Here is a 14,861-nt window from a genome sequence, read left to right as displayed (position 1 = left end):
AAAAGACCTCGGTCATTCTGCCATAAGTGCAGATGGCTGATACCACCTAAACACGCATACACTTGTGTATCTCATCTAAAGTCGGGTTAAAACCCAGGAACATGCCCCTAATGGCTTTGCCGTGAGGGCGTAAAACTTGAATTTCTCTCAGTGCAGGTAAGTGTTGTCAGAGAGAAGGGGTTGGGGGATGCCTAGAACTATGCGTGCATCTTCTTATAGCGAAGCTTTTTTCCTCTCTTTTTCGTGTTAATCACAGTCACAAAACAACCAACCGAATAAGAAACATAGCTTGTGTAACCCTTGAAACGGATCCTAGCCATTCAAGACCTCGTGAGACGATTTTGAAGGGGGATAATGCATGTCAATACGTGCTTCCGCGCAATCAGGGCATGGATATCAACTTAGGACATCACGGACTTATATCTGATCCTACTATTGATTTCTCATCAATTATCCACCTTACAAAACAAAGTTATTGTGTTGTTTGCAATATCTGCTCGCCCGGCAGTCCTTTGAAAGCACTTGGAAGTAACCTATTTAGAACATTGTCATTATACACACCGAACACAGACATGAAGGATTATGGTCATAGATGTTGCCACCCTAGCTATGAGAATATTATGTGATTCCTTATTTTCTGTCAATATTCTAATGCAAACGCAATTTGATGATGACGAAGTAACGTGAGAGTATGCCAGCTTTCATACATCATCCACATTAGCGTTACTTCTTTCCCGTTTATTTTTATTTTATTTTATTTTTTTATATTGTTTTTACAGATGTTCTATATTCCGAGCTCACGGCAACTGAGAAGAAACGAGTCGGTGTCTCGGTCGCCAATGTACAGTCATTTCAGCGAGACTATCAATGGCGCTGCCTCCATCCGGGCATTTGGTGTCGGGTCTCGTTTTCAGAAAGAGTCTGAAAGATTGGTTGACCAAAACAACTGCTTTTTCTACGGCTTCGTCTCGGCTTCACGGTAGGTTGAATGCGTAGGAATTATATGAACCAAAAAGAGCTGGATATTTGTGGATATGAGCGTAATTGCAAGATATATAACCCAGACACATATGATATAGCACGAGTGTTAACTTTCTGCATGTGCTCCGGTTTTCAACATACGCTTATTACAGTTTCACATACATTTTCTCAGTCTTTGATGAACGCCATGCATCTTCTGCATATATTGATATATGATTGACATCAGCCCCCCTTTGATGTTATTCCTCATAATGTTGGCTTTAAAGAATAGTTCTGATTTCAGAGGGGTTCCAAAATAGATTTATGCTACACATATATCAACTGATTTGATAGTGATGTTTTTAGTTTTCTTTTTAGTTTTGGAAGACGCTGAAAATGATGCGTGCCCTTTTAATCTATAAAGCATCGATATCCACAATCTGTGTACGACTGGACATGACTCTGAAACATTGATCAGTGATACAGAACAAATATCGTCTTAAAGGAAGTGGTTTCGTTGACATTTGATTAATATTCCACGTCTCAACTGATTAATTATAATGTGTTGGTGTTATTCAAAAAACCTTTTTTTTATATCTGTATAGGTATTTATGTCGTCCGATGTTTGTTCCACGTCTCAAAGGATGAAAAGGATTTGCTTTTGCTTAAAATATAAACACTTTTATGATGCGATGAATGTGTGTCAATATGTAAATAAATGCATGTTCATTTGCAGATGGCTCCGGATTCGCTTGGAACTGCTGGGCAACCTGATCGTGGTGTTTGCTGCCCTATTTGCCGTCCTAACTGACGATGTGTCCGGCAGTATTGCTGGTCTGTCCGTCTCACACGCGCTGCAGGTGAGTGCATGTGTGTGTGCGTGTGTGTGTGTGTGTGTGTGTGCAAGATTGAGAGTTTATATGTGTGTGTATGTGTGCGTGTATGTGTGTGTGTGTGTGTTTGTGTGTGTGTGTGTGTGTGTGTGTGTGTGTGTGTGTGTGTGTGTGTGTGTGTGTGTGTGTGTGTGTTTTAATTTATGTACGTGTCTGTTTCGTCTCCTTGTTTGTGTGCGTAACCGCGTAGTTTTTACACCCCCGGTATAGGGGTGTGTATAGGTTTCGGTCGATGTGTTTGTGTGTTTGTGTTCGCATATAGATCTCAAGAATGAACGGACCGATCGTCACCAAACTTGGTGAACAGGTTCTATACATTCCTGAGACGGTCCTTACAAAAATTGGGACCAGTCAAACACACGGTTAGGGAGTTATTGGTGGATTAAGATTCTACAAGGACTTATAGAGGGACATATTCATGGTCAAAGGGAAATAACCTTATCAGTTGGTGGCAGTGAGAATGGTTATTTCCCTTTGACCAACGAGGGTGTTTTTCCTACCTCGGAGGAATTTCTTGTTTGTTTTGCTTTTGCTGGTTAGTAAAATACACTAGCTGAGGGACAGTTAGCAGGTAGCATAAGTAGTTGCGATGCTAAGGATGGTCGTGAATACATTTTGATATTGTTGGTTCTGTTTCATCCAGGTGACGGCAATACTGACAAAGATGATTCAGAACTCCACACAACTGGAGAGTAACATTATATCAGTGGAGCGACTGGTCGAATACATCAAGCTTCCACAAGAGGTACGAGAGATTTATTGACAAGAAATACTGATAAAAAGGTATAGACTTCTGAATGTGCTCGAAAGACGACGGTTAAGCTTGCGTGGTGATACAGAAGTTAAGAAAGCTATTACATTGTGGTCAGATTTAATTCATGTGCTACTTTAAGGCCGCGGGACACCTGTGTCAGTAAGACGACTTTGCAAAGTTTTCGTGAAGTCAACTCGGGGTCAGCTAAGGCAGGATTTTAAGCACTTGCCTTGTGGTCCTCTGGACGATCAAGTTTAATTATGTGATGACTTAACCTTCGCCCGTCCGGGTTATCGACTACACACGGAAGTCATCGTGGGGCCGTGCGGACCCATGCTTCTCATTTCCTTCTTTGAGAAACATGGGTCCGCACGGCCCCACGATGTTTGTTGTCTAAATATGACCTTTTTATTTAATTACTTCTCGCTGAAATGTTAGGACATAAGAGCTTTTTAGGTGCGTGAGGCATTCTTTAAAGCTCATACAAAAAATCCAACTAGTTTAAGAGATATTTGCAATTGAACACCCTTCTGGGTCCACACGGACCCACGACCACCAGCGAAGGTTAAAGACGGTATATGTGCATGGCCCGTACCCGTGTCACCGTCGATCGTGGCACGTAAAAGGCCTCGGTCGTTATACTGGAAGTGGACGTGGCTGGTGGTACCTACACCTAATTCCTGGCTTTCCACTTCCAGGAGGCGACCCGCATTTCCAAGCAATGGAAAGATGAGGTATTAAAAGAAATGAAAGTGCTCTGCATATACAACTATTGAATTCCGTAAAGTTGCATATGCATAGTTTCTCATGATTGCCTTTCGACCTTATTGCAGCCACCCTGGGTGATCAAGAACACCCGTCCACCGGCCCCGTGGCCAACCAAAGGATTGATACGCTACAACAAGTACAGCACGCGCTACAGGCCCGGCCTTGACCTTGTTCTTCACTCCATTACCTGTACCGTACACTGCGGGGAAAAGGTGTGTGTTTGGTGTCTTGTAGTGTATGGGTGTGCGTGTTTAAGAGTTTCTGTGTGGGTTGGCATTTAACTGCATGTTCGTTAAGATTTTTGTTTGGACACCATATCAGTTGTGTGTTGTATCTGCTAGTTAAGTTCCGAGCCAATTTTCAGTGTTTTTTGTGTATGTGTTGCTAAATGTTATTTCTTACCAGCCTGTTGATGAAACTGTGTACAACGTAGTATGCGATTGTAATACTGGTGCAGTTATTTGTAGCAGAAGTGAATGCATAAACATATCTGTGAATTGTGTGTTGTAGCTGCTACCTATAAAGGTTCGGTGTCATTATCTGGGGTTTGTTCTCGACTTTTGATTTCAGTATGAATCGTAATATGTTATATCTTAAAAACCGTTTGATGAAACTGTGTATGACGTAGTAGTCGATTGTAATACCGGTGCATTTGTTTGCAACAGAAATGAGTGCATATTACTATGTCAATTATTTGTAAACAATATGCTGATGATGTTGAGAACACCGTTACAGTCGGATGTGTATAACTTAACGATATGCTTCCTTTGTGAGAATACACGAAATGCAACGCTCGGGTATGACACTTTCAAAACATAGCGATATTGTGTATGCGTAGTCAGAGTGTGCCTATCAGTCCTATGCAATACGTGGAATGAAGCCGTTCCTGAAATTGCCCAGGTAGGAATTGTGGGGCGGACAGGTGCGGGCAAGTCGTCGTTGTCGTTGTCCATCTTCCGCCTGCTGGAGGCAGCTGAGGGCAGCATCACCATCGACAACATCAACATCGCCACCATCGGGCTGCACGACCTCAGGTCTCGTCTGACCATTCTGCCCCAGGTAAGGTTCTTTTTGTAATTCGCTGTGTTCGTCTGTGTGTTGATGTGTGTTTTATTTGTTCCAGGACCCAGTGTATTTTTGCAGCACTCGTAGGTAATATGTGTGCCTTTTTCGTGTTTTAGTGAGTTTCTTTCCAGGACTGTAGTGTTGTTTTCTGTCACTCTAAGGCTATTATATCTGGGGCTTTATCGTGTCTTGATGCAGTTTGTGTTTTAATCTGCTCCAGGACCCAGTGTTGTTTTCGGGCGCGTTAAGGTTTAACCAGGACCCCTTGTCCAAGTACTCAGATATGGTTGTGTTGGCTTTTTTCTTGTCTTAATGCGTTTCTTTATTTGTTTCAGGACCCAGTGTTGTTTTCTGGCACTCTCAGGTTATGTCTGGGTCTTTCTTGTGTCTTGGCATGTGTCTTTATTTTTTGTTTCAGGACCCAGTGTTGTTTTCTGGCACTCTCAGGTTATGTCTGGGTCTTTCTTGTGTCTTGGCATGTGTCTTTATTTTTTGTTTCAGGACCCAGTGTTGTATTCCTGCAATTTGCGGTTACATGTGGGACGTGCTCGTGTCTTGATGTGATTCTGTATTAATCCCAGGCACTCTCAGGTTATGTGTGGGTCTTTCGGATATCGTCATGTGCTTCTTTGTGTGTTCCTAGTGTTGTTTTCCTGCACGCCAAGGTTATGTGTAGACGTTCCTGATTTTTCATGTGCTTCTGTATGTGTTCCTGGACCCAGTGTTGTTTTCCGGCACGCCAAGGTTATGTGTAGACGTTCCTGATATCGCCATGTGATTCTTTGTGTGTTCCAGGACCCAGTGTTGTTTTCCGGCACGCCAAGGTTATGTGTAGACGTTCCTGATATCGCCATGTGCTTCTTTGTGTGTTCCAGGACCCAGTGTTGTTTTCCGGCACGCCAAGGTTATGTGTAGACGTTCCTGATATCTTCATGTGCTTCTTTGTGTGTTCCAGGACCCAGTGTTGTTTTCCGGCACGCCAAGGTTATGTGTAGACGTTCCTGATATCGCCATGTGCTTCGTTGTGTGTTCCGGGACCCAGTGTTGTTTTCCGGCACGCCAAGGTTATGTGTAGACGTTCCTGATATCTGCATGTGCTTCTTTGTGTGTTCCAGGACCCAGTGTTGTTTTCCGGCACGCCAAGGTTATGTGCAGACGTTTCTGATATCGCCATGTGCTTCTTTGTGTGTTCCAGGACCCAGTGTTGTTTTCCGGCTCTCTCAGGTTCAACCTTGACCCCCTGTACAAGTACACAGACACGGACGTGTGGGCCTCCCTGGAGCAAGCCAAGCTGAAGGACTTCGTGCACCGCCAGCCTCAGGGACTGCTCTGTGAGGTGGATGAGGGGGGACAAAACCTCAGGTGTGTATTTGTGAGAGGGGTACCTGCAGTGAATGCGTGCAATATATCTAGGTAAAATAGCGGAATGGCTACGATGTGTGCATACACGACAAGGTAACATGGAGGAAAGGTTGGAAAATGTAATGCAATGATAAGTTACAAATCTTACATCGACCGGGAATCGAATCCGGGTCACCCGCGTGGCAGGCGAGTATTCTACCGCTAGACTACCGATGCGCTAAAGAAATGTTATGCCCAAAGAGTACAAACTATAAAGGGATTGGTGTCTTGCCGGACCTGTCGGCCACCTCTGGATAATGATTGTTCATCAGCGCAGTAAAACTCAACTGTTATACATGGTGTATTGAATGCGCCCTGGCCTACTTTATGCTGCACGTGCAGCATGAGACAGCAGCCGTTGGTGTGTGACGAGGGTACTTTTACGGCCAACCGTGGAGTTGCACAGCGAGACAAGAGTCAAATAGCATTCACATATCACCCGCCCTACTTTGTCTGACTGCAGCGTGGGACAGCGACAGTTGGTGTGTCTGGCCAGAGCCTTGGTACGACGGACCAAGTTGCTAGTATTGGACTGTTAGTAGTGTTAAACAATATATCTTATGATCCACTCTGTGTCTCAGTACAGCGTGGGACAGCGACAGTTGGTGTGTCTGGCCAGAGCCTTGTTACGACGGACCAAGTTGCTAGTATTGGACTGTTAGTAGTGTTAAACAATATATCTCATGATCTACTCTGTGTCGTATTACAGCGTGGGACAGCGACAGTTGGTGTGTCTGGCCAGAGCCTTGTTACGACGGACCAAGGTGCTGGTTTTGGACTGTTGGTAGTGTTGAACAATATATCTCATGATCTACTCTGTGTTGGATTACAGCGTGGGACAGCGACAGTTGGTGTGTCTGGCCAGAGCCTTGTTACGACGGACCCAGTTGCGGGTGTTGGACTGTTAGTAGTGTTGAACAATTTATCTCTCGATCCACTCTGTGTCTCATTACAGCGTGGGACAGCGACAGTTGGTGTGTCTGGCCAGAGCCTTGTTACGACGAACCAAGTTGGCAGTTGCTGGTTTTGGACTGTTAGTAATGTTGAACAATCTATCTCATGATCTACTCTGTGTCTCATTACAGCGTGGGACAGCGACAGTTGGTGTGTCTGGCCAGAGCCTTGTTACGACGGACCCAGTTGCTGGTTTTGGACTGTTGGAAGTGTTGAACCATATATCTCATGATCCACTCTGTGTCTCATTACAGCGTGGGACAGCGACAGTTGGTGTGTCTGGCCAGAGCCTTGTTACGACGGACCAAGGTGCTGGTTTTGGACGAAGCGACGGCCGCTGTGGACCTGGAGACGGATGACTTGATTCAGAAAACTCTGCGCACCGCCTTCCACGACTGTACCGTGCTCACCATTGCTCACCGCTTGAACACCGTAATGGACTACGATAAGTAAGTTATGAGAGAGAGAGAGAGAGAGAGAGAGAGAGAGAGAGAGAGAGAGAGAGAGAGAGAGAGAGAGAGAGAGAGAGAGAGAGAGAGAGAGAGAGAGAGAGAGAGAGAGAGAGAGAGAGAGAGAGAGAGAGAGAGAGAGAGATCTTTATTTTACGAGGGTGATAGATTAAGCAGTGGTCTGCTTTTTTACATCCAGCTCTCGCCCTAAAAAGGGACTAACTAACGAAATGAAATAAAAATACAAGATAAAAGATTGTCACGAAGTGGTTTGCATGTGAATTTATTATGCGTGTTCTGCCCTTTTGCACTGTCTCTACCCTTTCACACCAAACACTTCAAAAACAGAACTTGGGAGGATGCAGGCTCATTATTTCCTCAACCAAAAACAACATTATACTTCTTCACTTTACCTACATCAATACGAAACAACTTTTCGACACACAGTTCGCACAATCCTCCAACTTTCACTCAAGGCATGTAAATACCTATTATAACAATACTTTCTCAAATATAGAGTTTAACGCACACAAGAAGGTACCAACAGACACTCACGAGTTCGTCTCACGGCTCACTGCATGTCGCCAGTTCACTTGCTTGTCTCGCTGATTCCTCGTAGAATAATGAATTCAGATGCCAACACACAGAGATGCTAACACACACCTTTCGCTGAAGATGCCACACACACCTCTCACTGAAGATGCCAACACGCACCTTTCACTGAAGATGCCAACACACATCTCATGGAAGATGCCCACACACACCTTCCAGGTTTCTCCCCGAGAAACCCTTCCGCCCGTAGCGGAAACAACCGTCGTCAGCTACGACCGGTCTCGATGAAGACTCCACTCGTCTAGTCATCTGCGCAGAGGTGGTCCCTTGCTTCCACCGTCGTCTAGCGCTTCTCTCGTGTAAGGTCCCTCCCTTATACGCCATGGAAAACCCTCATGGAAACTCCTAAAGAATTTAACCAAGTCTTAATACAACATTCTCTAAAACCATCTCTTCTTCCAAACGTTCATGTACCACTCATACATTCTCGTTCATTCCACGTTCACATTCCGTACAGATTCAATATCCAAACTAACACTTAATCAATGAATAACACTCCCCATACAAAGCATGACCGTCTTAAACATAACATAAATGCGTAGCAATTATGTTCAAGAAATTCCCCATGAAAACCCGTGATACAATTACATCAAGCATTCTCTCAACGCTTCACACTAAGATTGGGTGCACTTTATACACACTAACCTTTACGCTCCAGCTATGTATTCCAACGTCAATAATATACAACATAGTAAATCATTTACCTTAAGAGACCCGTCTCTTGAAAGAGTACTTGTTCCCAGAACAAGTCTGACACACGCTGAACAACCTTCCCGGTTGGAAATCTCACACGCTGTGACGTTATTTACCCCAGACCAGCTACATGTCTCAAACACAACTCACATCAAGCTAAGCCAGTTTTACGTGCAACACCCGAAACACGTGAATAACGCCAGTCCGGTCAGCTACCCTCGCCTGTACAACATTTAGGGAGGTTAAAAACACGACGTGGTTTCACCTCACAAATATGCTACTCACATCTTTGTGACATCCCCCTTCCCGGGGACAAAAGAAAACTCTTGAGTTTTCTTTTGATCAAAACAACCTTCTTTTTCCATACATCCCATAAACCTGTGGTATGCTCTGATCTACGAATGACCTGGACAACGTGTCTGTCAACGTATTCCTGTCTCATGCTATTGGATGAACCTCGAATGCTAATTCTTGCCGTTAAAGACACCACCGCATCACATGTTTTGAAAATGTCAACCATCTTTCCAAACACCTGTTCCATATCATCCTTTTGACTATCTGTCAAACCAGGATCAACAACAATATCTCCGATTGTCTCTTCCTTCCCCTTAGGCAATGTAGGTAACGGCAACGTTTTCCTCTCCTCAGTCAGAGGTAACACTGCAACATTTGCCTCTCCACCTTTACTTGGGAAAACATCATGACTGCCCCAGTCAGACCTCAGTGGAATGCTTTCGCGATATCCACTACTTACTTCCTCAACATCAACAACTTTCTCTGCACAACCTGCATACTTCTCATCCTCTCGTGACACACTCAACACCTCTTTCAATGTCTCATCTTCTCTCAGCAAACTTTTCAGATCCTCCTCGTTAACCGACAAATCAGGAGTAACCACATTTTTCAATGGCACCGGGAAATCCTCCAGTTTCTTTTTGGCTTTTGCCCTACTCGTACCACACACGACCTTCTCAAGTACCACCTCTTCAGTGATTTTCTTGTGACTTACATCAGCACAAAATCCAACACCCTGCGTATTCCCAAGGAATAAATCTACTCTGGGTACCACACCCCGAAGATTACCTATCACTAGGTCAGCGACTGGGTCTGTGAGCACACAACATTTCAACTTTCCCTGAAAATATGGGGTATCGACAACCACTTCCGCCAATGAATACAAATCAATCCGTCCACTAAAACCCTTCACTTTTTGGACCTCTCCCTTTATGTACTGGCTTGGTAAGACCAACGACTTCCTTACCCCAGCTACATTAGCTCCTGTGTCTCTCAGTACTGAAACTTGCTTCCCATTAACGAGACCTTCCGCTAATGGCAACGACCCGAATGCTGCCGAGCTTACCACCACTCCAGCGTCCTGACAATCAGCTACCGACTTTGCTGAATTTGCAACCTTTGCACAACCTCTAACGTAATGGCCCAATTCCCCACATCTGTAACATGTGTCCTTATTCCGCTGTTTAGCACCTGTACCTCTAGTACCTCCTTGCTGCCATCCTCTTCTACCCCGCTTACGATCCTCACCTCTGCCTTGAAACCTGGTGTTTCTGCCCATACCATCTTGTCTTCTGCCACAATCACCCTGACCACGATTGTACAACTGTCCTGATCCACGATTCTGTTTGAAAGCTACGTTTCCAGTCCCCAAAGGATTTACTTGTTCCTTTTTGGCCAAACATTTATTCGGATGGGCTGATTTGTAAGTTTCTGCGCTAGCAATAATGTCTTTTGAATTGTTACAATCACGTTCTTTCAAAAAGACCCACAAATCAGTGCATACACTGCTGAAAATCTGCTCACATAACACAAAATCAAACAATGCTTCATATGAGGTTTCTATATCAGACAAACTCAACCAACGGTTGAACAAATGCTTCATCTTTGTTACGTACGTGCCAAAACTTTCATCTGCCTCTGGCTTCGTATTGCGAAATTTCTTACGAAATCCATCCCGAGTGCACTGAAACTTCTTCAATAACTCTTTCTTCAAGTCTTCATACGATATAGTACCCGTTGAAAACAATGAATGAAACAACGACAAAGCTCCACCTTCCAGATAAGCTGATAAGTACGTAGCCCACTCTGAATCATTCCATTTGTTCGCCTTTGCATGCGTTTCAAATCTGAACAAGAAACTGTCAATGTCATCTTTATCTTCCTTGAACATGGGGAGTTTTGGGTACTGGGGCCTAATGCTGGGACCTGATCTCCCACCTGCATTTCCACCTGTACTTTGCTGCGCTTCTGCTTTCTTAAACTCCAAATCCATTCTCCTCGCTTCAGTATCTGCTTCTAGCCTCTTTGCATCTAATTCCATTTCTAACCTTCTTGTCTCAGCATCTAATCTTTTAGTCTCAGCCTCAGCTTGAGCTTGTGCTTTCTTTGCCTCAGCCTCAGCTTCTAATCTTCTTGTCTCAGCCTCAACTTTCTTTACTTCAGCCTCAGCTGCTACTTTCTTTGCTTCAGCCTCAACTGCTACTTTCTTTGCTTCCCTTTCCTGACTTCTCTCTTCTCTATCCACCTGATCCTGGGCAAACTTAAACAAAGCCCCTTCCTTTAAGCCATGCTTCTCTCCCAATGCCAAATAATCAGCATATGTGTTACCACCAGTATCACTAGTCTCAGCCATCTTTACAATGTCAAAATATCAAAGTAATCTCAAAGTAATACAATGGATCAAGTAACACGTATCACGAAATTGTTTTAAGTATCAAAAAGTTGTATCATACACCAGTTTCTCGCAAACACACAAAAGAGTATCATAAAATACTAAACTAACAGAAATCTAACTATTTACACCACCAGTCTCAAAAATAAACAATCAACTTAATAGAGTTCAACAAAAAAAATTATAATTTAGAAAATATCAGATTAAACAATTAATAACAGCTTCAAACCTTGTCAATCAATGTCAAACTTAAACTAACAACTTTAGAACATCAAAATCAACATAAAAAATTAGAAAACAATTAACTAGAAATGTCAAAGTTTCTTAAACCCAAGTAACACACTTTAAATGAAAAATTCAATTCCACACACCACTAACCAGCGTCAGATCCTTTAAGGAAAATCAATCGCCAAAGCACAACCAAAACAAAATTTAAATGTTCACAACAACAACAAAAAATTTACCCAAAAATTTGTCCAAGTACAAATGCTTACAAATTACTACTAACCAAAAAAACCCAATAAATTTACAAAAAAAACCAAACAAAAAACTTTCCCCAAACCAACAACTAAATATCAAACACTAGTATAGGGAAGATAATCACCCTATTACTAAACCAACTACAAATAGGAACAACAATAACAATAATAAACAAACACTTTTCAAGCCAGAGTACACAACTAAAAAACAAATATCAGAGACCAACCAAAAAAAAACAAAATTTCAGAATTTACAAAAAAAAAAATGGCACACCCTATACTATTTTATTTAAAATAAGCCTGCACCTCAACGACAACAATCACACACAACAATCAATCCAAGATAGAATCTAAGAAAAATAGTTTTTAAAAAAAACTTATAGGAAAGGGAGCTAGAATTTAGATAGAAAGATAGATGATAAATACACAGAACAGGAAGCAAACAGAAACTAAGGCCCTCTCTACGTACGAACTATACAACTACGTAGACCCCTAGAGCTGGAGAGGGGGTGTCCAATAACATACACATAAACAAACACTACAACACGCAAAGTATCAAAGTATGTATAATTAGCTACACTAAGGCACTTCTTTCTCAATTTCTCAATTTTCTCCAATGAAAGGGAAACAACTGCTTTTTAACTAGCACAAAAATCTATCCTTAGAAACAAAAACCTATTTAGGGCTAAATCGGGGTCACCACTGTCACGAAGTGGTTTGCATGTGAATTTATTATGCGTGTTCTGCCCTTTTGCACTGTCTCTACCCTTTCACACCAAACACTTCAAAAACAGAACTTGGGAGGATGCAGGCTCATTATTTCCTCAACCAAAAACAACATTATACTTCTTCACTTTACCTACATCAATACGAAACAACTTTTCGACACACAGTTCGCACAATCCTCCAACTTTCACTCAAGGCATGTAAATACCTATTATAACAATACTTTCTCAAATATAGAGTTTAACGCACACAAGAAGGTACCAACAGACACTCACGAGTTCGTCTCACGGCTCACTGCATGTCGCCAGTTCACTTGCTTGTCTCGCTGATTCCTCGTAGAATAATGAATTCAGATGCCAACACACAGAGATGCTAACACACACCTTTCGCTGAAGATGCCACACACACCTCTCACTGAAGATGCCAACACGCACCTTTCACTGAAGATGCCAACACACATCTCATGGAAGATGCCCACACACACCTTCCAGGTTTCTCCCCGAGAAACCCTTCCGCCCGTAGCGGAAACAACCGTCGTCAGCTACGACCGGTCTCGATGAAGACTCCACTCGTCTAGTCATCTGCGCAGAGGTGGTCCCTTGCTTCCACCGTCGTCTAGCGCTTCTCTCGTGTAAGGTCCCTCCCTTATACGCCATGGAAAACCCTCATGGAAACTCCTAAAGAATTTAACCAAGTCTTAATACAACATTCTCTAAAACCATCTCTTCTTCCAAACGTTCATGTACCACTCATACATTCTCGTTCATTCCACGTTCACATTCCGTACAGATTCAATATCCAAACTAACACTTAATCAATGAATAACACTCCCCATACAAAGCATGACCGTCTTAAACATAACATAAATGCGTAGCAATTATGTTCAAGAAATTCCCCATGAAAAACCGTGAAACAATTACATCAAGAATTCTCTCAACGCTTCACACTAAGATTGGGTGCACTTTATACACACTAACCTTTACGCTCCAGCTATGTATTCCAACGTCAATAATATACAACATAGTAAATCATTTACCTTAAGAGACCCGTCTCTTGAAAGAGTACTTGTTCCCAGAACAAGTCTGACACACGCTGAACAACCTTCCCGGTTGGAAATCTCACACGCTGTGACGTTATTTACCCCAGACCAGCTACATGTCTCAAACACAACTCACATCAAGCTAAGCCAGTTTTACGTGCAACACCCGAAACACGTGAATAACGCCAGTCCGGTCAGCTACCCTCGCCTGTACAACATTTAGGTAGGTTAAACACACGACGTGGTTTCACCTCACAAATATGCTACTCACATCTTTGTGACACAGAGAGAGAGACAGAGAGAGAGAGAGAGAGAGAGAGAGAGAGAGCGAGAGAGAGTTTGTTAGTTAGTTGGATGGTTAGTTAGTTAGTTAGATACGATATGGTCAGATAAGATGAAACGTTATTAACGAGGGCTGTGGCATTATCATACAAGCTTAAATAGTTAAGTAGAGTATCATACGAACGTCAATGATACAAAACTCAGAAGGCCGAATACCTGCATGATTGTACATGCAGAGTGAAGTTTGAGCAGCATTATCAATTGTGCGTTGGGCAAAGTATTGTCAAACAATATGTTAAAAGCAAAACTAAAAAACACAGACAGTTCTGATACATATTTATATGTTCTTATATTGTTTTTTTGAATTTAGAATGATAGCTGTCGATCTGTATCCGATCTAAAAAATAGAAATAAACCACTATTCAAGCTGCCGTATTACGTCTTCGTGTGTCCAGAATCATCGTGCTGGAGAACGGGAGGATCGTGGAGATGGACTCACCGGACAGTCTGCTAGAGGACAGGGGGACCATCTTCTACAGAATGGTGCAGGAGGCGCAGCTAATGTCATGATGCTGCCAGCTGACCAACGCAGAATAATGGTCACTCTTCAATCCCCCCCCCCCACCAACAAAACGACAACAACAAACCAACTCGTGTGTGACACGTTGTCTTCAAATGTGACCCTCCACCACGAAATGAGTCGCATGTCACCTCGCGCGGTTCTGCGCTAGGCTTAATATAAGTCCGGGGAGTGTCTGGTAACAGTGTGTGGGTCACCTTAGTCACAGGCTTATTACTCAAACAGTGTTCGCTCTTTTCTAAAACGGTTTTCACCACTGGATAGAGCATAAAAACTTCTTTATGAAAATGTAAAAATATGAAAATCATGCAAAGGTGACATGCGACTCATTCCGTGGTGGAGGGTCACAAATCGTATGGGTGTCTATGAAAATCGGGACTGGATTGCTAGATCGTGAGTGATTCTTTGTCGTCTTTTGACAGACACATGATAGACAGCTCGATGGTACCACGTGACCAAGGCACAATGATGGGTACTCTCTCGTCACTTCAGTTTCCCCAACATTGCGTTTTTACACCCC

At 43.0% G+C, this 14,861-nt stretch overlaps 1 protein-coding gene across 1 annotated transcript in view; it reads left to right on the top strand.

Moving 5' to 3' along the window:
- Positions 1-14,431, top strand: part of LOC138973984 (multidrug resistance-associated protein 1-like) — a 33,840-nt gene extending 19,409 nt beyond the window's left edge. Inside the window, exons 20-27 of the mRNA XM_070346674.1 lie at positions 780-979; positions 1,697-1,820; positions 2,497-2,598; positions 3,441-3,587; positions 4,276-4,434; positions 5,636-5,802; positions 7,050-7,244; positions 14,217-14,431. Coding sequence (XP_070202775.1) covers positions 780-979; positions 1,697-1,820; positions 2,497-2,598; positions 3,441-3,587; positions 4,276-4,434; positions 5,636-5,802; positions 7,050-7,244; positions 14,217-14,331 — 1,209 coding nt within the window. The 3' untranslated portion in view covers positions 14,332-14,431. The remainder of the gene's footprint in view (positions 1-779; positions 980-1,696; positions 1,821-2,496; positions 2,599-3,440; positions 3,588-4,275; positions 4,435-5,635; positions 5,803-7,049; positions 7,245-14,216) is intronic.
- Positions 14,432-14,861: the final 430 nt, after the last annotated feature.

This window comes from Littorina saxatilis, linkage group LG8 (assembly GCF_037325665.1).
Source record: "Littorina saxatilis isolate snail1 linkage group LG8, US_GU_Lsax_2.0, whole genome shotgun sequence".
Taxonomy (NCBI): Eukaryota; Metazoa; Mollusca; class Gastropoda; order Littorinimorpha; family Littorinidae; genus Littorina; species Littorina saxatilis.
This window is presented reverse-complemented; position numbering and strand designations above follow the sequence as displayed.